This window comes from Cyprinus carpio, chromosome A23 (assembly GCF_018340385.1).
Source record: "Cyprinus carpio isolate SPL01 chromosome A23, ASM1834038v1, whole genome shotgun sequence".
Classification (NCBI taxonomy): Eukaryota; Metazoa; Chordata; class Actinopteri; order Cypriniformes; family Cyprinidae; genus Cyprinus; species Cyprinus carpio.
In genome coordinates this window covers 7389302-7417225 of record NC_056594.1, presented here as the reverse complement: position 1 = coordinate 7417225, position 27924 = coordinate 7389302, and the positions used below count along the sequence as shown (strand labels likewise).

Sequence of the window (27924 nt, the reverse complement as noted above, 5' to 3'; positions counted from 1 at the left end):
GTGAGGTAGTGCTTTAACAATGGTAAGTGGAACTACTTGTTCCGAGCCCCGGCCTACACCTAATAGGGGCGCAGGCACCCATGGTGCTTTGGTAGGGATCCCAATTATTTGGTCACCGACGTGACGTCGAGAGTGACCGACTGAAAGGGAACGTCTTGGTTACGTATGGTAACCCTCATTCCCTGTAGGAAGGAACGGAGATGTCACGTCCCGTCGCCACAGTTGCTGTACCACCGCTGAGCCGCCGGGTCTCCGGCTCGGCTCCTCAACGAAAACCTGGTATGCATTATGCATTTAACCTGCTGCCTTATTATACTCACGCTGTGATCAGCAGCAGCTGGATGCAGTAATTGCATGCCAATGTGCATTGGCTCGTTTAGTTTACACTCGAAGTAGATTGGTCTATTGAAGAGATATCCCAATTAGTCTGTTACCGACGTGACATCTCCGTTCCCTCCTTCAGGGAACGAGGGTTACCATACGTAACCGAGACGTTGTTCCAAACCCGTAAAAGCTTACTACAATTTAAAATAAGTGTTTTCTATTGGAATATATTTCAAAATGTAATTTAATCATGTGACGCAAAGCCAACTTTTCAGCATCATTAAACCACGCTTCAGTGTCACATGTTCCTTCAGAAATCATTTTAATGTGATTTAATCCTCAAGAAACTATTTTTATTATTAACAATGCTGAAAACAGTTGTGCTACTTCATGTTTTTTGTCGAAACTGATTTTTTTTTAAAAGAAAGTTCAAAAGAACAGCAATTATTTGAAGTAGAATGTCTTATCTAACAATGTAAAAGACTTTACTGCCACTTTTCATCAATTTATTGCATCCTTGCTCAAGAAAATTAATTTCTTTATAAAAAATCTTACTGACCCCTAAATTTTGAACAGTAGTGTATATTTTTCTTGAGATCTGAAGGAAATAGAATTATATACATCCAAAACTACTTAGTAACGTTAATATTCTAAGGCAATTATATTATTTGTATAAAATATTTTGATAATATGTTTCTCTAGTTTTCTAGCATCTTTATAGTGTAACAACCATCCCTGTAATGGTAAATTCTTGTATCCTGTATTAAATTCAAAATTATTCTCAAGGCTTTCTCATTGTAAAAATGTAATGGTAATATTTGTGATGGCATATAGATGTACAGCAGTGTTTGATTTATGGAAAAAAAATATATAATTTGCCCCCGAGCCTCCTTATATATCACCAGCTATTCACAATATACTGTATTATCCAGAGTAGCAGACAGCAAATGCTGGTAACCCAGTACTGGAATGTTAATGTTGTAATGCACAATTCCCCGGCAATGCGCTTACAGTTAAATTGGACTTGGGCCGTCTCACCGAATGCTCTCAAAACAAACAACTGTGGCTTAATGCAAATCTATTGTTTTCCCACAGTAGATCTGCACCCTTGACAGGATTCTTCCCATACTATTTAATCCAACTTCATTATAAAAAGAGCCAAGCTTGCGATCTGCTGTGCTTCCTCAAGTGGCCTCCTACCAGGAATCATTTCATACTTGACAGACTCAACCCAAAATGCAGAGCGAGCTCCTGCTGGCCCGGCCTAATGGCCTGCTTCATAATTCATGAGTGTTATGGTCAGTGAGCTACCACAATTGGCAATGCAGCTTCCTTTTGATAACTGTTCAGTTGCAGGCTGTGCACAGATAGTGTGAACATAGCAGGGCTGCTGGGGTGAAGCCTTGAACGAATAGATGGTCAGAATGAAGGAATAAGTGGAATTAAGGACAAGACTACAAAGAAAAGAGAGAAAAAAAGATTGTATCTGTACCTGTCTGTGCTCTGCACCGGTTCGTTGCCTTTCCTCCACATGCTGATGGCTGTGGGAAAGGCCTGCGGCCTGCACTCCATGGTGACTGTGCTGCCCGTCTTGGCTTTTAGCAGAGCTCTGAGAGGGCTTCTGGAAAAGTCTGGGGGCGAGGCTATGGAAAAACACATGGCCAAGAGAGTCAAACTGCTGCCTCAGTCTTGGATGCCTTGCGTGCATTACTGTAAATGGACAGCAGGGCCAAAAGCAGCATTGTGTGTGTGTGTGTGTTTGTGTGCACTGCTGATGTAGGACCACTTTAGCATTTTCTTTTAAAGGAACAGTTCAAGGCAAATTCTGGAGGGACTTCACTTGCATGCTCTCTGTTGTTTTAGCGCTTCACTAAAGGAATAATGCAAATCAGGTAAGAAAATTAGTGATGAATACAATTTGCACGGTGCAGTTCCCCATTGTGTGGGTGGTTTTGTGCCGTGTGATTGTGCAGGATGTAGTCTACTACCACAATCTTACCAAGTCTTTATTAGGACCATCCGGAAAAAAAAGAAACAAAACAAAAAATCTTAAACCTAATTTGCATTAATGTGTCTTTATGAAGTGGAATTCTCCATCCATCTATCCATCCATCCATCCATCCAGTTATCTAAATGTTAACTGAAATAAAATTAATTTAAATATTTCAGCTAGTTTCCAAGGCAACATTTCTCGATTTCATTTAATTTACCTTAATGTTCTAAAATAAAAATAAAAACTCAAATAAAATCATATATAATAATATAATAATCTATATAGACATATTTTAAAACAACTAAAACTAATAAAAATGACAAAAACAACAAAATTACAAAACCTTTAACTAAAATTAACATGAATGCAGAAAATATAAAAATACAATCAAATTCAAAATGTTAACAAAAAAATATAATAGTATCTCAGTGACACTAAAATAACACTGGTTTGATCAAAAATATGCAGCCTAGGTAAGTATAAGGGACTTCTTTCAAAAACATGAAAAATTCTTACTGACACTAAACTTCTGAAATCAAATAAACAACATACAAATGTACAGTAACCTGAACACTAAAAAATAAAACCAGAACTTATTTTTTTTGAGTGACCTATCCCTTTAAAAATTATGGTATAAAACCCCAAACCTGTTAATCACAGGGTTATAATAAGGTGTAACATCAATCCACGCTGATTTTACACAGTCCGTTGTCTAGTTTTTAAAGTAGCCCTTATATGAAAGACATTTTCCGATAGCGATGATGCAACGCTAAAAGACTAGCACTAATTGGGTCTAATGTATCTCCTCTGCCGAGAAGCAGCGTTTATCAATGCTGCGAATCGGAAAGCTGCTTATGCACTGTCATAGCAAACACACTGTGGCCTAAAGCATTGTTAAATAGCATCTCTGCTACCTAATTAGCCCGTGGAGAGTTTCTGGCTCCTACACAAACATCATTACAGAAGACCACTGAAAGAATTGGCTGTAGTCAGAAAGCAGAGGTGTCCTTAATGTCCTCTACCCACTTTCCACCATCTCTCTCTCGCTCTCTCCATCTCTGTATGAGCTGATGACAAAGATCTTTCTCTGGTCTTTGTCACTGTCTACTCGAAGGTTTTTCCACTAGTGAACCCCTCAGTTGTGGCTTTGTCATGTTGTCAACAGAGCGACCACAGTTCCTCATCTCCCACCAGCCAATCAATAGTGGATTAATATTACTGAAAGTCACAGTGCCATTCCACCCCACTTTAAATGTTCTGATGGGAAATGTTGGAAAGAGGGCAGCTCCTTGGTGTGTGAGCCCATGTGAGCTGTGTTCTGATATTCATAATCAGTCATACTGCAGTTTAAACTAAACCTTGAAAACAACAAACAAACAAAAAAACAAACAAACAACAACAACAACAAAAAAATCTCTAGCACACTGAAAAAGTTTTTTTTTTAGTAAAAAGGTGCTCTAGTCTTAGTTTACTCTATCTACTCTAGTCTAAAATAGGTAACTGACACCTAAATTCTATTATCACAGTTCTCAATGTTATTTGTTAAAAGCTTGCAAAGTGTTTACATTTATTTTTCCTGCAAAAAAAGAAAAAAGAGTGGCTTTCATACAGCTATTCAAGCAGTCTCAATAACAATAGTACAATATAGTATGATAAACAACAATATTATATATATATATATATATATGCTATTCAAGCAGTCTCAATAACAATAGTACAATATAGTACGATAAACAACTATATATATATATATATATATATATATAATATATATATATATATATATATATATATATATATAAATTATTTTAGGGAATTGTAAAATAAAATAAAATACAGTAACAAAATAAAATAAAAACATATTTTGTTAATTCAATATTTTTCCAAATTTTAATATTTTTTTTTTAATATTTCTCCAACTGCTTTACCTACAATAAAATAACACTATTCATATAGCATTACATCTGCCAGTCTTAATTTACTCGATCTACTCAAGTTTTAATTAGGTAACCAACACCGAAGTGTTATCATGACGTTATTTACATTTTTATAATTTATAATGTATAATAAATGTAATGTAATGCTTATACAATAATTTAAATCATTTACTCTTTTATTTTTGAAACAACAGTATGAAAAAAATAAAATAAATCACATTTATAATCTTCTCTTCAGGAGATTTTTAAGAGGTCTGTAAAGAAGCAGAGCCTTAAAATTATTGGTGACCCAAACCATATTCTCCATAAGGAGTAGCAGTTGTTGCGCTCGGGCAGGAGATATAGGGAACCAACTTGTAAGTTAAATAGGTACAAATTTTCGCTGATTCCATTATCAATTAAATTATTGAACAATAAGTGATGAATTGTGTGAGGGTAAGGTTAAGGGTAATGTGTAATATTTATTGTTGTGTAATGAGCGATGAATGTTGTATGTTTGATCTACTCTCTTGATTGATTGATTGACAAATTTCTCCTGAGGGAATTAATATAATGAAATACATTTGTTTTTTTATATATATATATATATATATATATATATATATATATATATATATATATATATATATATATATATATATATATATATATATATACATTCATTTGTGGTTTTAGTTTCTAGAAAGATTTTAAATGTTGCAAATGCAAAACTGCAACCAAAAAGCAATGTAATGAAATGTTGTAGAAATGTTTTGTGTTTGCTGGGATGGTACTTCTTAGTGAACAAAGGCACAAGATGATTGGAAATGAGAAAGGTAAAAGAGATTCTCTTACCTAAAACCACCAATTCGGCACTGAAATAAATGATTCCGTGTTTGTTCTCAGCAACACACTGATACATGCCAGCATCTGAAAGGTTTACGGAGCCGATTGTCAGAGCTCCATTCTCTATCTGGATCCTGTCCTGTGAAACAGATGAACAGCAATGAAAAGAATTTAAAAATAGCTGTGCATTCAACTCAAACTACATCGACTAAGATTTAGGCGTTATATAATCAATACAACTTTGTTTTCTACATTTAACATAGCTCCCCTGCTGAGGTGATCTTTGCACTGCCAATCCAGATCTTTTTACCAGTACACCATTACTCCGTGCGCTGCTTGAATTTTACCTCAGCTGCCAGTAGCTCTCCATTCTTCAGCCAGCTGTATGAAGGCTTGGGTTTTCCACTGGTCTTACACTCCCAAAACAATCTCTCTTCAACTGACAAAGCGCTGTCTCGCATCGTCTGAACCCACTGAGGCTTTGCTGAAGAGAAAAAAAGCCAATTGTTTTTATTAATGAATTTATCAGTCATTTTTGATACATTATTTTTGTTTTTGAATGACAAAGACATTTCTCTGGTCTTTGTCGAGATCTTTCTATGGTCTCAAAGATTTTTTCCTCAGCCACAGTTTCTCATCTCAGTATTTTTCATGTTTTATGCTTCCCAAGGCTGCATTTAATTGACCATAAATACAGTAATATTGTGAAATATTATTACAATTAAACTACTGTAATGCCTGTGGTACACTGCGTGTTTTAGGCAAATTTTACAGGAATGATAAGTGGTTAAAATACGTGTGTTCTATTTGAATATATTTAAACTGTAATTTTAATGAATGAATTTTCAGCATCACTGCTCCAGTCTTCAGTGACACATGATTGTTCAGAAACATGGACACTCTTTTATCCAATTCACTGGAAGCACAAAATGTCAATAAGTACTTGATCTATCCGTCTTCCTGCTGATTGAAAAGGCGCAGATTTCCATTAATATCACTGATTCTGTCTAGATTAATGACTGAACCGTCAAACACGGTTCTATAATGTCGGTTCTATAATGTGACACTCTCCTCATGTTCTGCGTTGTTGATTCCCACAAATCACACAAGATCCGTGTAAGCATGCCTATAGATGAATCATCAATCAGCATTCCCGCTAAAGGCGTTTGCAGGTTTTGTGGCAACTAAGCACTAAACTGATCGATCGGAGTCACGTACTGATTGACTCATCAAGAAAACTGATCAGCTCTGGTTTCCCAAGAATTAATTAAACCCAAACATCTATTAAACACATAAGCTGACCAACTTTGCAACTGTTATCAATTCTTCTTTTCCATGCTTTGGCCTTTTTCAAAGAGTTCGGCATGCTGTATTATACAAGGACGCTTGCTCTCTGACAGCACTGGGAAGAAAAGCTTTCATGTTTTTGCATCGTTTGAGGAGGCCGGGTCTTTTCAGAAGAAGGTCAGAGTAGCACCTGCACCTCCAACTTCCTCAGTAACCTTGAGAACAAGCGAACTCGCATTCACAATAACAGCATTTCATCTGGGAACTTAGAAGTGGTGTGTACACAGATGTGAGTGGAAAGAAAACCTTTGAAATTGCGCTGTGCTGATTTGCACTACAGTTTTGTTTATATTGTATTTCACTAATGGGGTCCTTGCAAGTATTTTTCTTTTTTGTATATTTATCCATTTATTTGAATCAATAACACCACATGTGAAAGGTTGCCATACCTACGAGATATTGAGTAGCTGTTCTGCTATCAATTATCTTAGGAAACATTTGGTATTTTTATCTTGATATTCAGTCATTTTTCAGCACACTATGGCCAGTAATTCAGTGTGTAGCTGGTGATCTCCACATCATTAGGTTGAGGCATGTTCTTCTTGTTATTGTGTCAATGGAAAACGACAGACCCAAGGAGGTAATGATTCTCACATGCTGGCTTCTAGTGCCAAATAATCCTTTGAGTCATGTCTCGCCTCCAAAAATGGGCTCACAAGTGCTTAAATTCCAGATAGACCTGCAATTTGTCCATATTTAACCAATATCGCTTTGGGCAAGACTTTGGTGTAAGATTTGGAACAGAAGCTTTATCTTATAAAACTAAGGTAAAATAATGAATAAAACTGGAGAGTATAATGGCCAAGATAATAAGAGCTGACCTAATTACAGCATCTGAATTGTTAATAATGGGTAGCGTTATTAACTAAAATATAATGATAATGAATAATACACCCGAGGTGAAATAATGAGTTCTTTTTGCATGTGTATTTAAAGTAAAGAAAATGTTAGAACTCTGATACATAAATGTACCTGAATATCTATCCTAAAGCAAATAAATGTTATCCATCTATCAATGCATCCATTATAAAGCATCTATCTATCTATCTATCTATCTATCTATCTATCTATCTATCTATCTATCTATCTATCTATCTATCTATCTATCTATCTATCTATCTATCTATCTATCTATCTATCTATCTATCTATCTATCTATCTATCTATCATTTGGCTCTATAAAACTGTAACTTTTTGGCATTTGACACCTTGCTGGATGAACGAAAGTGTCTCAAATTAGCATTTAGCACTGCTGAGTCTTGGCATGCGGCAGGATCACGCTGCCAAATCTATAATATGAACTCCGTTTATATCGGTCTTCACTATGTGGTTATAGAAACTATAAAAAAAAAGTCAGACAGGGCAGAAAGTAATCAGAAAGCTATTCACTGCGATCGTGAAATGACCGAACTGGCAGGGTTCCTCTTGGAAAACACTGGCAAGAATTTGAATGGTTATGACAACAATAATATCCATTGAGTGCGTTTTAAATTATTAGCAAGCATTAATTTCAATGACAGAGAAAACGATATGGCAAAGACGACGGGCTTCTGCAAATCCTACTAATAGCCAGCCAATGTGTGCACAAAATAAAATCGTATAATGGATAAAACAATCATGCCATGTGTATCTATTGTAGTACAATAACACAGTGGACATAATTATTCCAGTTTATTTACAGTATGTTCCTGACCACTCATTGCCATACTTTCACAGCAATTTTTACAGTAATATTTGTACAATATCAAAGGAAGATGAACCCATTTACGTGATTATAGTACAATGGAGTGGTATTGTATTTCATTGCAAGAAATTGCTGTGAAATTGTGAAAAATCCTAGTCATTTTTTATGGCAAAAATGAATCATGCCATGTGCACTAAATACTCAACATAAAATTACTATGAATGAGATAATCATACCATGGAAAGACAGTCGTCCTTGTACCGTGTTCTTTCCCATCTTGTTCTCTGCTACACATTCATAGCCTCCGGCGTCCTCCTGCTGGAAACTGGGAATCTCCAGAACTACGTTTGAGTTCTTCATCTTCACCTTGCTGGGAAACGGCACTCCATTCGCTCTCCTCCACGTTATCTCTGGAACTGGGCTGAATGTATGAAAAACTACAGTGAGTAATCTTGCAAAATCAAAACAGAAAAATGAAAAGCTACATAAAGAGAAAAAAGAAGGAAAGAACAGAGTGAAAGAGAGAGAGAAACAGAAAAGATAAAGATGAAGAATGAAAATTTTGTATAGTATCATTATACTGTAGATTACTGTCGTTCCTCCTCATATCTCAGCTCTAACATACAAAATGAGTTACATTTCCTCATAAGACACCATCTCATTTCTTTTTGCAAGGAATACGTATATGGCTCATTCACTAATGGAATCAATTGAGACAGAAAAATTGCCTTAAGGGAAAAAAAAGAGACTGTTATACGGTTTTTCCCAAACAGATTTTGACAAGCATGTTTAAAAGGTGGCGAGAAGAGGTGGAAAAGGGCCAAGTTGAAAAACACATTATGCTCAGTGACAGAGTACTATTAAAAGTCAGGATAGCCGTTAAGGAAGGAATCGGCATCAGTAACTACAAGAGGGTGAGGAATGACACTTACTTCCCCAAAGCAAAACACTCTAGTGTCACAACTGATCCCTTGGCGGCTGGAACCATGTCAGAGAAATGAACCTCTATTTTCGGCTCATATTCACCCATTACGCCTATAAAGAAAGAAAAAGTGTTATTTTTCCATTCATAATTCATTCACTGATCTATAATAGTAGAAAATACATTATACAATACATATGAAAGAGTGTTAGTAGGTGAACAGCTTTTTTTTTATTCCTGAGAACAGGCAGCTAACACAAAGGCAAAAAATAATTTATACCATCATCTGGAGTCTGACACAACGTGTAGAGGTGTGGTGTTTGCTGCAGTTTTACAGTGTTGGTAAATATTTTATCCAGCCATTGTTTATGTTTACTTTATATAAGGCAAAGTATATTTAGGACTGTGAAAGCATCTCTTGGATTGTAAGCAGGGTTGTCTATGAAGCTCTGACTTCTAAAAAACACTGTCTAAAACTAATTTACACTATGTTAAAAGAAGTGTTTGCATGGTTAACATGCTGTCAAGTCAACACCAGAGAAAGTGTTTTCGTTGTTGCTTTCAATCTCTAAGCAAAATAAATTAGTGTTATATTTGATTTCTACAAAGACAGAGATATATCAACTATACATCTGTATTATTCAATACATTTCATAAACATTTCATCAGAACCAGGTGCCAACACCAATAGCATATCAAACAATACTACCAGCCCATAAATGCTTGACTGACTGATATTTTGTTTAATGTTTAGTTGTTATCCTTTACAAACCATATCAGATGTGAATGCAGTGGCGCCTGCAGGTTTACAGCTGGGTGCAATGTGCATTAGATTATCGATTTGTATTACCTGAGAAACATTCCCTGAATATTTCAGCGGTTATTATTTGTGTCCCGTGTTTCTGTTGAATGAATCAGTGATGCCAGTCATTCATGATTTTATTTCGGGTGAACTGGCCGAACTTGATTGCGAAACAGTCTATTTGCATTTGTTTGGACTACTTCCCCTGGCCACGGGTTTGAAATTAACGGGGACAAATTGGGCAAAAATGCCCCTGCACAATTAAATTAAATTAGTCACCTTGGAATTATAAGGTTCTATCTGTATTCTGAGCAGTTTTAAGTTATTAAACTTCAAAGTTTTTGCATTCCATATAGTGATATGGGTTATGGGGATCAAGTCTCTTTCATACACCAGTCCCAAAATATACACAACTTAAAAAAATCACTTGATATTGTTTTTGGGGATCAAGTCTCTTTCATACATCAGTCCCAAAATATACAATAACTAAATTTTTGCACAAAAATGGCAGATATAAAAACCCGGCATTACATGTATTCCAGGTCATGGCAGATAGAACCCTATTCGGATGTCGAAGATTTGTTGAAAATTTCGGATGTAAAGTGTATATTGTGGAATTGAATTTATATGTGTTTATTTCAGAATTAAAGTGAAAATGAAATAAAAAGTGTCTATTGCAGCATTACATGTATATCTACTCATATTGGATTGTATTTTGTCTGCACTTGCGCAAATTCTTTCATATATAATAAACAACAAATCGCTGACTGGATTGTTGTATTGCGCAAATTATTTTTCATTGATTATAACGTCAGGTTTTTTTTTGTTTTTTTTTTGAGAGTGCTTAAACTTGCATTAGACTGAAGTCAGTCATAATGTTCTTTAATGTAAATGTTAATTTCTGGCTTTATGTATACAGCTTATTCAATGTTTGAATTGTGTGTGTTTGTGTTTGTTTGTGTGTGTTGGTGATATTGTAAAGGTGTACTCAGAGGGTTGTGAGAGGTCAAGTTAATCAAATCAATCTAATCTAAATCTAATATGGAACAAATGTAAAATCCTGCTACTGCAAATGATCCTGCTATTTCATTTATTAAAAAAACAAAAACAAAACAACAACAACAACAACAAAACAACAACAACAAAAAGAACAGCAGCATTTTTTTGTTTATTCCGTCTTGGTAATTGAACCCAGGTCCAAAAAATATTCATATATACTTTGCTGTTAGTCCAACTAGACATGGCATTTTTCTAATGTTGCAGAAAGAACATGTTAACAATTAACTTTAAGCTCTTGAAGTTTTTAATGTCTAATATTACTTGGGCAAAGTTGTGTATTAATGTAGTTTTAATTTTATTCTTTTACTTGATACACTATAGATTAAAGCACTTTTTTAATTTTGTATGTACGGTGTGGAAGATGGAGCTGGTGGGACCTCCTACAACAAGGGCTCTGACACAGTTCAAACAAACCTGATGCTTAACTGCATCAACAGACCAATCAAAGCCTTTAGTGCTGGTGTTATGATTCAGCTTGTGTCTACTAAATTGCCCACTGGAAAAGTTTTTGATATTTACCATCGGTTCGTAGCACCAGAGGGGTCGGGGAGCTGAGGACTTTGCCTTTAGTGATGCGGTTTACCACCACGCACGTGTAGTTACCCACATCTGAGGGCTCGACTTTGGCGATGTAAAGGTTACCGGTCTCCTGAGAGACAAAGCGACGATTGTCTTGCTGAACAAAGTAAGGGTACTCGTTAAAGACCCATGCAAATGAGAGATCTGGAAAGGAGATGGGGCACAGAACATATATAATTCAAAATAAATGAACTAGGCTAGCCAAACATTCTTGGGAACTTAAATGAGAAATTCTTTGTTCTTTTTGGTATAATCATTTGGGCACCAATAACACATTTCTTTCCCAATAGCACTACTGAAATCTGACCCAGGTATATCCAAAATTATCTTAGGGAAATTAGAAGCCTAAGCTGTGATAAAAACATCTTTATAAAACACCACGAAAAATGTCAAGCCAAACAATAGGTGAGTAGACTCAAATATCAAATGAAATGAACTCACACACTTGAAAGCTATTAAGTCCTTCAAATTTGTACACATTTTTAGAGGCCACAAGGTGCAAAAAACACCTTATTGTGTAGAAGTGTTTGAATCCTATGGTCTCTTAAAGTGATTTTGCTTTAAACAAAGCATGCAAGCTCAAAACAGATATTAAATACCATGGTGCACACTGATAAGTCAGAGATCTGTATTTCACACAAGTATTTATGTCAAAGTAGACTATAAACCAAAAAAAGTAACACTATAAAAGCCTTACCTCCTGCATATGATGGTGTGCCACAAAGTAAAACTACCCCCTGGCCTTCTCGCACAGAGACAGCACTTCTCGTTTGAGTTTTTAAATTTAAGTCTGTAAAGGAAACTTATTTAAGAAATGATATATTTAATTTTATATGGATTTAAGTTTTTGAAGCACACACACACACACACACACACACACACACACACAGTCAGAAGATACAGCAGTGCTAGACATGAGAATGAAATGAAAATACCTTAGAGATTATTTATTTTATCCCAGCTTAACATGTAAAGATTTCTGTATTTTATTGCAATAAATAAACAAATTCCACACAAGAAAACAAATGTAGTGATTTGTATGTAGTCTATACTATACATTTTTATACTGTAAAACAAAAAATTATGCCAATTATAATTAAGTCAAAAGAACTCACTCCTCTAATCAAAGTAACATGTTCTTGCCATTTCTTTATTACCAGTGTTAGACTTCTAACATACAGATTTTTTGGCGATGGTGGTGGAGAGTGCTGTCTATCACATTGGTCCAAAATCCATTTTGGTCCACCGGTTCAAAATAGGTGTTAAAATGGGTTGAGATATGGTGACCATACTCATCCAACAATTCAATGACCTCTCATGTCCTATTGTTGTGGTCGCTGTCAACTTGGAAGAGGTCGTTCCCATCAAGACAGAAATTGTTCATGATTGGATAAAGGTGAACAACCCTGAACAGCTTTTTTGACTTGCAGTGACGCGTCCCTCTAAAGATCCAAACTGAACCCAAACCATGACAGCACAAGGGCTCCCATAACATAACAGAGCCATTGGATTTTCCTAGATTTTGTCACTCCCCTGCCTGGCCCATTCGTAGGTGTCTCCTACATGTGGCTGGTGGGTTATTATCAGTATACAAAGGATAAAATGCAAGCTCCAAGGGGTGACCCCACTTGAGATATTCAAAACAGAATTGAGATATTCCTGACACAACATTACATATGTATCTGTGTCAAAACCATTTAGGTCACGGATATAGAGATGTAGAAAGTGTATTTGTCTTGTCAACCGGCCATGCTCACTAACAAACTCTACATTAATCACATATTCATTCACATCCACAAAGTCACCAAAGCGACACAAAATTTGGTTGTGGCAGCGACCAAAAAAGTCACGTGCAGAAGGCCCCATGAAAAGGGTCACCATAATGCATTTTTAACTGGACACTAATCAAATGAGCAGCTGAAATAGCCAAAAGTGGTTATTTCAATAGGAGTCAGTGAATACTGCTATCCTGTCTTAACTATTGCAGTTATGAGTCTCATACCTCTGTTCTATTTATAGCTTACGTGCAAAATTCTGGCTATTTTGATGTCATACAGTTTTTTTTTTTTTTTTTTTTTTTTTTTTTTTTATAGGAGGCAATACATCAGAATAACACATTAATCATCCTTAAAAAAAAAAAAAAAAAAAAAAATTCTTTAGAGTTGCAGTTGCAGGTAAATGTTCTAAGATTGTACTACAACTCAATGTGTCATTTAGGCTACGTTTATAATAATGTGTTTTCATTTTAAAATGCAAAACTTTTGCTACGGTTACGCCTGTCCTTTAAACTTCCCCAGCATTTTCGACCCTCGGAAACAAAGACTTTCGAAAACGCTGCAGACCACATTTTAGTTTGAAAACTCCGGAGTTGTGTTTCAGTGTAAACGGACCAAAACTGAGACATTTGAAAACGATGGCGTGGCTGCCTGATGGCAAAAACCTGATGGCAAAAACCGAGAGACTTATGGGGAGTTTCTTCCCCCAGGCCATCAGGCTCCTAAACTCTAAACCAGCCTCTTAACATCTTCATGTCTCCACTTAATATTCACTTTATCAGTAAGATATTCATCATTCACTACCTCACATTGACATACTGAAAGTGTCAACCTGTTTGCACATTTGCCTCTTGTACATTCCCATGTATCTTAATATTTAAGACTACAGTATAATGCACATATGCACATTGCCTCTTATACATCCCTGTGTATCTTAATATTTAAGACTGCAGTTTACTTTCATGCACATTATTTTCCACTATATATTTAATTCTACACTATACATCTTTTTTTATATTTTATTCTTATGTTTTTTATTGTTTACTTTTATTTCATTCTTTCATAGCTATATTTATGTATATTTTCATCTGTGTTGTATTCTTTAATAATTGCACTGTCCATGGAGCGGACCTGACTCACATTTCACTGCTGGTTATATATGCTCTATATAATTGTGTATGTGACAAATAAAAATCTTGAATCTTGAATCTTGAATCATGCTTATTATTGTACCTGCATGAATGGTCATGTGACATGCGTTTTCGATTGTGTAGTGTGGACGGAGAACGTTTCTGAAATGCAGTGAAAACAAAATTTGTGGCCGAGGATCGGTTTCATTTTTAAAAGCCGTTTTAAAAAGAAAACGCACTAGTGTAAACAGGGCCTAAATAAGCTATTATTGAGTATGTATAGGAATGTATGTATGTATATATATATATATATATATATATATATATATATATATATATATATATATATTTATTTATCTTATTTAGTACAGAGTAGACCTCAACCAAATTATAGGGTTAGTTCACTCAAAAATGAAAATTTGTTCATTTAGTCACCCTCAAGGTTTTCCAAACATGTAGGACTTTCCTTCTCCTGTTGAACATAATATTTTCAAGAATGTGTGTAACCAAACAGTTGCTAGTCCCCAATGACTTACATCAATGTAAAAAAAAAATATATATATGTTGTTGTTGTTTAAATTTTAAGTAAGTGTTCCGCTGTCTTATAATTTGAAAACTGGTCATCCACATTCTTCTTTTGTGAAGAAAGAAATTCATACAGGTTTTGAACAACTTGAGGGTGAGATAAAGACTGTCTCTGTCTCTGTCTGTAGTTTGCATAGAGTTGTCTGTAGTTGTGATGACTCCCAATAATAGCACAGATTCTTCTTGAACCTCCCCTGCTCACCATCATCAGTAACATTTTCTAGCTGATTACATCAACTAAACGCAAGTGTGGAGCATCTTGTCGTAATGGTGCCATCCGCAGAGAAGTGAAGTAAAAGGTGGCTCAGTATTTAAAAGGTTAAACTATGCAAATGTGCTTCTTCTATTATGTTCAAATATACAAAACATTTTTTTTTTTTTTTTTTAGAAACAACTACTTTATTTTTACACCCTTTTTATACTTCCAGGTTTAGAAAACTGAAGTAAACTATAGCAGGATACTGTATAGGTACATGGGAGATTACATGTAAGCTATTTACTGGTCTGAAAATACATTAAACAGCCCTCGCATCTGTCAAAGCACTTGGCAGAGCAAGTCATATTAAAATATATGCTTAAAGAGTTTGTCTAAAGCACTTAATGTAACACTAAACATGACGCATCCTCATGTTTTGGATGGTTTGTATTGTGCATTTTCCCACACTGCTTACACTGTGACCTCTGCTATTTTTCAGATGTGTTTTATCCATTTAAATGCATTATTCACTGCTGTAAAAGGATGTGACTAGCAGAGGCTGTCCATGAACAGCACACAGACCAGATTAATTAATGAACTGAAAAGTAATTGTTGAATATTTTCATTAATGATTATTAGCGGTTTGCTATCTGATGCCAGGAAACATCATTAGTTTTGTGGCTGCATTCAGTAACGTCATTAGCACAGAAATCACTTTTTGCACACAGTGATACACCATTAAAATAATGCAGAAGAACATTCATAGCATGCACAGGAAATTTCTAACAGTCTGTATAATCAGTTTGATCCCAAACAAACTCATAACATTTAAACATACATTTTTGGATATATGCTGAAACATATATGGACATATACAATATGAATATTCGGACAGTAAAAGTACTAAAATGTAAAATCATTTATACATGCACTTTAGAAACAAACAAACAAAAATAAAAACCTTAGTGGCAGATAAATGTACAGTGACAATAATGTTAGTTTCAATATAATATTACATCAGGGGCATTTCCTCCCAGGAGGCAAGTGAGGTAGTGCCTCCTCAAAAAAATAGATGAGAAAAAAATTAAATCAAAGTACAAAAATAAAACAAAGCAAATATTTCAAAATATGACATAAAAAGTGTGTAAATCACTAACTTCTCTAAAGTAAAACTGTCCAAGAGTGACACCAGCAGGTAAATTTACAGCGGGAGTCTGCCTCTCTTTTGCCTCCCCTGAGCCCATTGAGTTTTAACAGACCCCCTAAAGCATGCAGTGAGTTTGGTGGGGGGTAATTGAGAATGAATGGGGGAAAGTCACGTGAGAGGAAGCAATGCCGATATGATTGGATATGACTGGTTTTAATCGACTGTGATTGGTTCATGCAATAAATCCTGCCTCTTGTGTTCATGTGCGTTCCGCATTTGCGGATCAGTGTGAATGAACAATATAAGTAAAAAGTAAAAAAAAAGTAAATAAAAAGTAAATAAACAACTTACACAGTTATATATCACCAATTTGTCAGTTAAAATTCAAACTTCATATGGTTGTTGAAATAATCGTTGAAATTAAATGTACATCTCCATGTCTGTCACCAGTGTTTACAGAGCTCTGATGAATGATGATCCAAAAATAAGTTTATTATTAAAAAGAAAAGCCGAACATCAGTTTATAAATAAAATATATTATTGTTTAAAATATATTGTTTAAATTGTTACTGCCATGAGTTATTATTCTGGAATAAATGTAAAATGCTTAAAAAACACTAAACTGATGAGATTCATACGTGGTTTTAAGAATAGCCTGTTAATTACATTGTTATTGTAAAAATACAAAAAAGATTTTTTATTCTGGTAGTGTAAGTAATGTTTAACCAAGAAAAAAATGTGTTAAATTGATAAAAAGTGATAGTAAAGAAAATATATTATTAGAATATATATTATTAGAATTTTTTTTTTTTGAATAAATGTAGTTCTTTTTAACCTTTTATTCATCAAATATATTAGACAGCAGAACTGTTTCCAACACTCATAATAAATCAGAATATTAGAATGATTTCTAAATGATCATGTGATAGACTGAATGTGACACTGAAGGCTGGAGTAATGATGCTGAAAATTCAGCTTTGCATCACAGGAATATATATATATATATATATATATATATATATTTTTTAAGTATATTTAAATAGAAAAATATTATTTTAAGTTGTAATAATATTTCACAATATTACTGTTTTTTCTGTATTTTTGATCGAATAAATGCAGGCTTGATGAGCAGAAGAGACTTCTTTCAGAAACATTAAAAATAGTAATGTTTCCAAACTTTTGACCTGTACTGTATATATATATATATATATATATATATAATGTGTGTGTGTGTGTGTGTGTGTGTGTGTGTGTGTTGAATAAATGTTATGGAATTTAATGCAATTAAATCAAGCGATTAATAACTCAATATTTTGAATCCAAAAATATTTGTAAATTTCTAAAGTTGTTAATGCTGTATGCATATAATATCTTAACAATGTATGTTTCAGTGTCTATATCAGAGGTGCCCAAACTTTTTACTATGAAAAGCAAAAAATCTAACTTTAAGGCTTTGGGCTGATACTAAAATGCTGCATTATGTTCAACTATAATTTAAAATAACTGAATGAATGAATTATTGTAGGAGCTATATTTGCATTAGTTGCATTAAGGTGTTGATAACTAATTTTCTCTCTTCTTTAAACTAGTCCAATATTGGCAGTATCCACTCTAACACCTGTCAATCTGCATTAAGCAGATGAGGTGCTACTATAGCAGGCTAACGTACAATCGAGGACTCACATGCAAACTGGAGGCTCGCTCTTCTGCTAAGAATTGCTCCCTGTGGGTTGAAGGCAGTGCACTGGTATATTCCTCCATCCTGGGCACGGTCTAGACTCCTAATGACCAAATTTCCTCCAGATAGCCGCCGACGGGAATCGGTACTGAGATTAATCAATGTACCGTTCAGAGACCACCTACAGACACACAAACAGACAGATGATAGTGCACACAGCTCAATGTTGATTTTGAGGGATTTTTCCTGATAACCTTTGAAATTTATTTTGTTTTGGATGTACAAATGTCATGTGGAATATCAATGAATCATTACAAAGCATATTCAGATTGGTATTACACTTCATTCCTGATTCATTTCAATAAGAAAAGAAACATTTCAAAACCTGAACAGTGTGATGGCCTATGAAAATGTTGTGAAGAAAAGCTAAAAAAAATTTCATTGAACGTCCTGTTTCACTTGGAAATACATCATATTGTACAGGTAAAATCATTTGCAAATGGAAATTCATGTTGACTTTTTGTTGAAAGATTTCTCGCAGCTCTTTTGCCGTCCTTTTCATTGTGCAATGATTAGCGCTGGAGAGTATCATCAATTCCACTTTCTCATGCCTCATCTACACCTATCGTTAAGAAGTAAGACCCAAGCCCACCTGAGGCCCTAACCACTAGCATGCAATTCAGAGGCCATCCCACTAATGTGGACAGATTTTCAAAGGGCACAAGATCATTTAAGGATCCTGAGGCCTCACTAGTCATTCACTCTGACAGGGCGTCAGCTGGGTTGAACTCCCATAGTTCATCTGTGTGTCTGCACACCCCAGGAACAGATGCTGTGTGCTAATTTACTAGCATGAGCATGCAGTGAATGCAAATAAGCGAATGGAGGTGTAAATACAAAAACAAAAACTTATAGAGTTAAGGCCCCCCATTGTCCACAACAACATTCAAATGCTCTATGACTTTCCCAGCTTGCAATTTACTGAATAAAGATTAAGCATGAGGATTTAAAAAAATAAAATAAAAATTTATTCATGCTAGCACACTAAAAAGCAAGACTCTGAGAGAGAAAAGGGAAAATAGATACAGTACAGCTAGTGTTAGATGGTCTTTTGTAATAAAATGAAAACAAGTAGATAGAACAGAAATAGAGAGATAGTTCTAGCGTTACTGGGTCAAGTGTAGATGGAAGATATGTGTCTTTAGCCGTTTCTTGGTTATCAAATTATCACATCCTTTTAAGATAAACTTGATTAAGGGATAATGCAATATATAAATACATCCATACAGGGCAAGACTTGGGGGGCGGGGGCCCTTGGGCTTGAGGTTATGTTTGGGCCCTATACTGTACCTACACTACAAATGCCAAATAGAACATCATTATGGAGTAACACAAAATACACAAACATATGCTTTGAGGTTCATAAATAGCACAATTAATATGCAACATGTCTAGGCTATAGTCAAAGTTTAAAGGTAATATTAAATATTCATTGCATGCATCCATACATGCTTTAGCTTTAAATTATTCTTATTGGTGTTTTCATGCTTTAAGTTTTTGATTTATATTTGAACATAACCTCTGCTCTGTGTAATACATAGGATTTCTGTATGTATTATACAGTTTGCTGATGACACTGCAGTTTTTTTTGAAAAACAGATTTGAAGTACCAAAAATAATTAGATATATTTCACTGGTGTTTCAGGCCTTAAAATGAATTGAGATTAATTTGTATAGTTTCCCATTAAAGATTGCTCCTCTACAGAAACAGAGAATTATTCCAGTAAAAGTGTGGTAAACCTCGTTCCCTGAAGGAGGGAATGAAGACATCACGTCGGATGACTGACGAATTGGGATATCGCTTCAAAAGACCAATCTACTTTGAGTGTAAACTAAATGAGCCAATGCACATTGGCATACAATTCCTGCATCCAGCTGCAGCTGATCACAGCGTGAGCATGAAAAGGCAGCAAGTGCAATGCATACCAAGTTTTGCTGAGGAGTCGAGCGGTGATCCGGCCGCTCAGCGGTGGTACAGCAGCCGTGGCGACAGGATGTGACATCTCCATTCCCTCCTTCAGGGAACGAGGGTTACCAAACGTAACCGAGACATTCCCTTTCAGTCGGTCACTCTCGACGTCTTGTCGGATGACCAATGATTTTCCCTTTCTACTAATTGGGATTTGGTTGCTGAGCGTTATAGTTGCTTGTACTTGCAGTGTGCTGTGCTTTTTGGTGTAGGCCGGGGCTCGCAACAAGAAGTTCCATTCACCATTGCTGTAGCACTACCCACTCAGTAAGATTGGATAACACTGGGAAAATGTACCCATTACACTTGGAACAGGGACGCTGCAGAAGCCCCACCCTTCCTGAAGGAGGTCTTAGGAGCAAATACACATATGAACATCCGTTTAGGTGCATATGGAAAATTGGAGGTGATTGTAACCTTCTTGGGAATGGCAGAAGTCTGCCGGGGAAACACGGGCTCTGAGGCTATACCATAGATTTTACACATATGGGATCCACTTAGGTCTCACATATGGAACTCAGCCTTCTAACGGTTCTCAAGGATTCATTGAGTGAAGGCCTGGCGCTGAACAATCCCCCTTGTCTGGCTGCCAAGGGGATGGAGGAGCTCGACAGGGTCTACGGTACGGACACTCTGGAGTAGTTTTAGCAAGCCGACACTAACTGGGGCTTCTCAGTGCTGCTACCTGTTTGAGATGAGAACACAGGAGGATACCGGCTCTACATGAAGGCTATAGAATCTAGGGAACGTGTTGGGGGTCGCCCAGCCCGCAGATCTACAAATATCTGTCAGTGAGGCGCCCCGAGCCAGCGCCCAGGAGGATGCAACACTCCTAGTTGAGTGAGCTTGCAACTTGAATGGGCCTCTGTAACAGACAAAGAGCTGGTCTAAGGTCCTAAAGCTTTGTTTCTGGTCTACCTAGCATCTCAGGGCTCGGACGGGACAGAGCAAAGCTAGGGCTAGGTCTGCCTCCTCTGGAGGCAGCTCTTGCAGGCGTACCACCTGATCCCTGAAGGGAGTAGTGGGAACCTTGGGCACGTAGCTGGGCCGGGGCCTCAGAATTACCAGGGAGTCAACCGGCCCAAACTCTAGGCACAAATCGTTGACCAAAAATGCTTGCAGGTCCTCTACCCTCTTGATGGAGGCCAGTGCAAGCAGGAGCAGAGATTTCAATGAAAGAAACTTTAGCTTGACTGAGTGCAAAGGCTCAAATGGGCCCTGCTGTAGTGTTTTAAGCACTAGAGACAGTTCCCAAGAGGGTATGGAGGGGGGCCGGGAAGGATTTAACCTCCTGGCTCCTCTAAGGAACATGATGACCAGGTCTTGCCTACCTACCGATTTCCCTTCCATGTGGTCATGGTTAGCAGTGAATTCAGACATAGACTTTAAGGGTGGAGGGAGACAGCCTTTGCTCCAGCCCTTGCTTGGTAATGGTTAGAGGTGAATTCTGATATGGAATTTGTGGGGGTCTTCCTGATGAGATGAACACCACTCGATGAACAGGTTCTACTTTAAGGCTTAAGCGTGTCTCGTAGACGGTGCTCCCCGAAGTGATTTTGTCCACTACCTCTTGGGACAGGTTACCAAGAACCTCCACGTCCCGTCTTGGGACCAGACATGAAGTTTCCCAGAAGTCTGGATACGGGTGCCACTGGTTGCCCCATCTCTGAGTCAGCAGATCCTTCCTCAGAGGAATCCACCAGGGAGGGGCTGTCACGAGGAGCAATAGTTCGGGGAGCCAGGTCCGAGTGGGCCAATACGTCGCCACAAGCAAGACCTACTTCTCGTCCTCCCTGACCTTGCACAGTGTATGTGCGAGAATCCACATTGGGGGAAATGTATCCTTGTGCAGGCCCCACAGCCAGCTGTGTGCCAGTGCAGCCCGGCTGAGTGGCCCCCCAGCCGGTGGTGGAGGCATCCGTGTAAACCACGGCATGCCTGGACACCTGTTCCAGGGGCACTCCTGCCTGGAGAAACGTAAGATCTGACCACGGGGTAAAGGTTTGGCGACCTGATGGTGTAACTTGGACCTGGTGAGTGCCGTGTTTCCGAGCCCACCTCAGGACTTGGCCATGAAGCCAGTGCTGAAGCTGTCTCATATGCAATAGCCATAGCGATGTAAGTGCCGCTGCAGCTGCCATATGCCCCAGGAGCCTCTGAAATAGTTCAGTGGGACCGCCGCCCTGCCCTTGAATGAATTCAAGCAGGTCTGCACCGACTGCGCATGTTCCTCTGTGAGATGTGCTGTCTGTTTGACCGAATCCAACTCCATACCGAGAAAAAAGATCCTCTGCGTCGGGGAGAGTTTGCTCTTTTCCCAGTTGACCCGAAGACCCAACAGGCTGAGGCACCGGAGCACCAGGTCCCTGTGCTGGCACAACTGATCCCGAGACTGTGCTAGTATAAGCAAATCGTCTAGTTAGAGGGACAGCCCAAAATGCAGGACCTTATACTGATATGCCTGTCCCTCGAACACAAACTGCAGAAATGGTCTGTGGTGCGGAAGGATCGACACATGAAAGTACGCGTCCTTCTGGTCAATCGCTGCAAACCAATCTCGGGGATGGACACACCCAAAGATGCGTTTCTGTATCAACATCTTGAACGGTCGCCGATGAAGGGCCCTGTTCAAAACTCACAGGTCCAAGATTGGCCGTAACCCACTGACTTTCTTGGGTACAGTGAAGTAAGGGCTGTAAAACCACATCCTCATATTGATTGTAGGGACCGGCTCTATCGCATCCTTCGCCAGTAGGACTGCGATCTCTGCACGCAAGACAGGACAATTGGCTGCCTTCATAGGAACCGCCCGCTCCCGGCTGTTGAAGGAGGAGGATGAGTGAGGTCCAGTGTTGGGCTGTCCGCAACTCTCCGTGCCCTCCTGAGACCCAGAGATAGAGAAAACCGCTCTCTTGTCGAGATTTCCAGATTCTCTGGGGGAGGGAGAGGTGCCTTCACCATCCCCCAAAGAGTAGCTTCCTCCCTCTCTGGGACGCTCGTTCCGGGCCTCTTGCTCTTCTGCTCACTGCCAGGTTTGACGGGTGCCTGGATGGGCGGGGCAGCCTGCCTATGCCCAACTCCACAGCGCCGCTTGCTCGAGGTTGCTGCGGATGCGACGCGGGAGCAGACAACAAGAGGATTATTTCAAGGGTATTTTACATTTTCATTCATTTTCCATATGTTTTCCAGGACTGGAAATTTAGTCATCAATTTTCCAGATTTTACAGTTTTTTTCAGGACACGTGGGAACCATGAAAATGCGCAGTTTAGAGGTAAAATGACAGACAAGGAAGGCAATGATTTGGTTTTCACCACCCATGCTGTGAAATTCACGAATTTATTCTTAAGAATGCCCATTTGCTGTCAAGTGTGGCTTTAGCCGGTGGCACAACAGGTTAACCATACATCCATAAATAAGAAAATATGATGGAATATCACTCGACTCAATGCATTGGTTCCAGTCACAGCCTCTTACTGTTTTCACCCATGTATATGTATTATCTTTTCTTTTCAGCATGTTTATCTTTAAGAGCAGCTGTATATGTCATGAACATAGCAGGGATCAGCGTAAGGGCCAAGAACAAAATGCTCTTGACATCTCATAATGTAATAGCTTTCTCGCTTTGCATCAGCTGCTTCTAATGTGAGGTCTTCCGTGAGCAATGCAAATAAGAAAAGTTCAACGTCAATAAGCGGTTTTCATTTTGGTAAAAATAGTAGTGAGGCAAGTGAGGCCCGATCAAGGGCACTTGACACACAGCGCCAAATAGGTGACACATCCGCACAGGCAGTGATGGTTGGAGAAAACGGAGATTAAGTGAAGGGAGGTGTGAAGTGGGGTTACGCTCGCCTCAGGGCTTGTCTGGAAAGTGCAGAGTGTCCGCTGTGGCTAAGGCTGAACTTGAGTCGACCCTGTGCTGTTCATATCAATTTTGTATGGGGGGGGGGGGTGTGACATCATTGATTTGACTGCTGGTGTGGGATCCAAAGCACCAGGCTCATCTGCTCATCTCTCTGCTCTCCTCATAGTGCTCAGACCTTCAACACCTGTGGACCGCCCTGGAGACCAGTCTCTGGCTGTGGCGGGCCAGTGTGTGTTCCAGGGGAGCAATCTCTGCTTCCACACACACACACACACACACACACACACACACACACACACACACACACACACACACTCGTGGGACAACAATGTGTACCATACACTGTTTCAATGTTTCAAACCGGTTTCTAAGAAAAAACAAAACAAGAACACATAAAAATGAACTGCATTCACTTAGGCTGGGTAATACTGTACATTGAATAGTCACAATACATTAATGATGATATTAAAATAAGGAATATCAGACCATATAACTTGGTTATTTTTTCAGAATTCCTTGTCTTTTGACTTGTGAGTAGGACAGTGTAAAGACATATGTTTTAATTTGCTTTCTGATTTAAACTTAAAACACTGATTCAACAATTTCTTTGACCCATCACTCAGAAATTTTCAATGTAGTTTTTATATTGTGTGTATTGTATTGTTAAAATATATATATTAATTGATTAAATGTCACTTTTCTTTTAGGCCAGCTCAATTTAGGCCTGCTCAAAATGTTCAGTTTTGGTAAAATCAGACTAAAAAAAACAATGATAACTATGGTGGCCGATATGACCAAAATCTTATTTCACGATATGCTAAAATTATTTCACAATAAGGATACATCACAAAATTGTTATTTGTTATTTTATTTTTGTTATTTAAAAATATGAACAAAGAAGCAAATTACAGATAATAGGACAAACACAATCAAACAATGATACAAATTAAATTTAGTTTTTTTCAGGCACAGAAGGTGTATTTAACATAGTAAGAACAAATATTATATAGAAACTGAATAATCAAATGTAAAAATAAAACACTGCATAGTCTTCAGTGTATGAATTAAATATAACGATTCTTAATAAAGTTAAAAAAAGGGATTCAGTCAATGGCATTAAGTGTTTTTGCCTGTGTTTTGTGGAATGATTAACATGAATGTTCAGACGGTGGCAGATATGTCAAGCTGTTGTCACTTTAAGCACGTCAACACTTTGCTAGAGTCTAGATAGAGATAAAGACTTCGGCCCAATCCCATTTCTACCCCTTACCCCTTCCCTTTCCCCTTCCACTCTGTTTTCCGCGTTCACGTGAAGGGGTAGGGGTGTCTCAAATCACTTTTGGTTGGAGGGGTGGGGTAGGGGAAGGGCCAGATAACCCTTCAAACTAAGATTTTTCGGGACCCCACTTCAAACGAAGGGGTATGAAAATTATCTCAGCAGACACCATCTACATCTATTTCTTAGGGGAATATTTCGACCCATAAATGAAGGTAAAGGGTTATAAAATAGAATTGGGATTGGGCCTTCATATTATTGGCACAATATATATTGTCAATCCACCAAGCCCTAATAAAATCTATATTAGCGTCCACACCAATGGATGATAATGTTCTATTTATTATAAACGCATATTGCAGTTATGTCCTCTGCAGCATTAAATGCTTGAAATCTTCAAAGTCAGGTTGATTCTGATTAGATGTCAATGGTTTTTATCATTCATCAATTCTGAAAGATATTTTTAAGATTTTATCATGATATCACTATGATGTGGACTTTCCTATTCTCAATTTGATTATGAATCATAAATTATGAACAGGCCTTAGCACACCTAAAGTAGATAATAAAGAATTACATAAATTGTTATGAGTTGGCTGTTCTAGCTTTAAAGGAAAAGTTCACCTAAAATTAAAAATTTGATGTTTATCTGCTTAACCCCAGGGCATCCAAGATGTAGGTGACTTTGTTTCTTCAGTAGAACACAAACCAAGATTTTTAACTCAAACCGTTGCAGTGTATCAGTCTTATAATGTAAGTGGATGGGAATTACGGCTAAAACATACAATAAAACAAAACAAACAAAAAAAAAACATACACAAACAAAACCAAATTAAACCTTGCGGTTTATGATGATAAATTGATATGTAAAGACACAAAACGATCTATCTGTGCAAGAAACTGTACAGTATTTATATTCTTTTTTACCTCTAATTTACGCAATGTTCGAACTGTTAGAACTCTCCTGAACATGACCTCCTGAGCCCGTTCTCAGCAGCAGGCGCCTGAGGCGTCTTCTCCTTTTTCTTGCTTTATGGTGGATCACAGACCTATAAGTTCATTACCACCACCTATCTCTCAAATGGACCATTGACACTCCTAATTGAGATTGTAGATAGAGTGTCAATGGTCCATTTAAAAGCAATATAAAAGAGGGTGCATGTTTGTGTACAAGCAAATCATTGTTGTCATTTTTCACCACCAATGATCCACAAAGAACACCCAGGAAAATATTCCAATGTTTCGAAATGACACCTATGCTGTTTGGCTGAAATTATGGCTCCTCTAATCAAAATATATCAAGAAGACTGTCCAAACTATGCTATACATTTTTAGTAAGCTATATCATCAAGCCGTAGTATTCACTAAACATAAGAATTCTGCCAAAATGGTACACAAGGACTTTTGTTCTTTATGCTTGAAGTCAAAAGCATCATTTTGCTCTGTATTTGTGTTCACTGAGGAAGGATGCATCTATTAAGGAAACTCATTTCTCTTGCAAGCCACAGCAGGACAGGAGTTTGGGATTTATAACTTTGAAAGACTGGATATTTTGAATTCAGGGTTTGATGTATTCTTTCAAGCAATTACCTTGTCCTTTGCACAAATCATTTTAGCACATGCTTCATTTAAACTCTGCAGACTGACTCACTTCAAAAAGATATTTTTGTCCGCAATCACACTTCACTGATATTTATACAGATTAAATCAAGTCTTTTGGCAATTCATCGTTGATATCCCATGCTGCCAGTAAGTACTGGGATTTGATAACGTTTGTCAAATCTTTATTCTTTGGAGTTGCTACGTCAATAGTTTTTTTCGCCAGGGTGTCAGGAAACTTGGGTGGTAAAAATTATATTTTGACAGTTAGGGGAGCAAATTTAAAAGTGCATCTACCTTCAGTTTTCATGAACCTCACAGTTGTAGCTGGGCAATTTATTCTAAAGAGCTGGCAACTCAGCTTCCCTGCTCTATAGCAGGAAGAAGCCAGAGAAGAAGCGCTTCAGCCCTATTTGCACATCAAGAGAGGTGTGCAGGTTAAGGCTCAGGCACTGCTCTGCGTGACGTGCCGCACAGCAAAAGAAAGAGCAAAAAGATGATTAGAAGAAAATGAGGAACACACAGGCCTATAAAGACTACAGTAAGGCCATCACCCATGTGCTTTCAATCGGGTGAGGAAATCTGTTCCTGAACTGAGATGATCACAGCAACCATTCTGGATGGTGATTAGAGTGTTGCGTCTTTAGAATGTCTGTGCTTAATCCCCTGGTAACACCTGGTATCAAGATGTGTTTTGATCGATTGGATCACAAGTAGTGTGGGAGACACATTCCTGTTTATCCCTGGTGTTTCCATCAGTCTCTTTTGTCCACTTTCCTGATTCCTTTTAGGCGCGGGTGTATGTATGGGCTTGTTCTGATCTCTCAATCTAATATTGTGAAATAAGCTTGCAGCAACTTTCATTTCTGCTCTGATAGCTGCAAAACCATGCCGAATGCCGTGGGTTTGTGTTAGAATCAGGAATGGTAAGAGAACATTGTGCAACCAAGGCTCATTGGAAATATGTGCTAGATACTGCAACACCGATATTAACTTACTACACATTTCAAAATGAAATGTCCAGTGAGAGGCGCTAAAACGTGCATGCAATATGTGACTATGACATATTATGTTGGTACAGGCATGCATTTCTGTGTTTTACTTACGTGTTATTATTGTGTTGGAAAATAACATACTTGCTACACCCAACCCTAAACCTACCTGATAGTGTTAA

General features: G+C 37.6%; 1 protein-coding gene across 1 annotated transcript in view; it reads right to left on the bottom strand.

The window, feature by feature from the left end:
• The window catches only part of cntn3a.2 (contactin 3a, tandem duplicate 2), a 75393-nt gene that overhangs the window by 26886 nt on the left and 20583 nt on the right, over positions 1 to 27924 (bottom strand). The window contains exons 4-11 of the mRNA XM_042712849.1: positions 17989 to 18164; positions 12170 to 12262; positions 11413 to 11616; positions 9043 to 9145; positions 8347 to 8531; positions 5427 to 5563; positions 5089 to 5218; positions 1817 to 1967 (exon numbers count right to left, since the gene is read on the bottom strand). Coding sequence (XP_042568783.1) covers positions 1817 to 1967; positions 5089 to 5218; positions 5427 to 5563; positions 8347 to 8531; positions 9043 to 9145; positions 11413 to 11616; positions 12170 to 12262; positions 17989 to 18164 — 1179 coding nt within the window. The remainder of the gene's footprint in view (positions 1 to 1816; positions 1968 to 5088; positions 5219 to 5426; positions 5564 to 8346; positions 8532 to 9042; positions 9146 to 11412; positions 11617 to 12169; positions 12263 to 17988; positions 18165 to 27924) is intronic.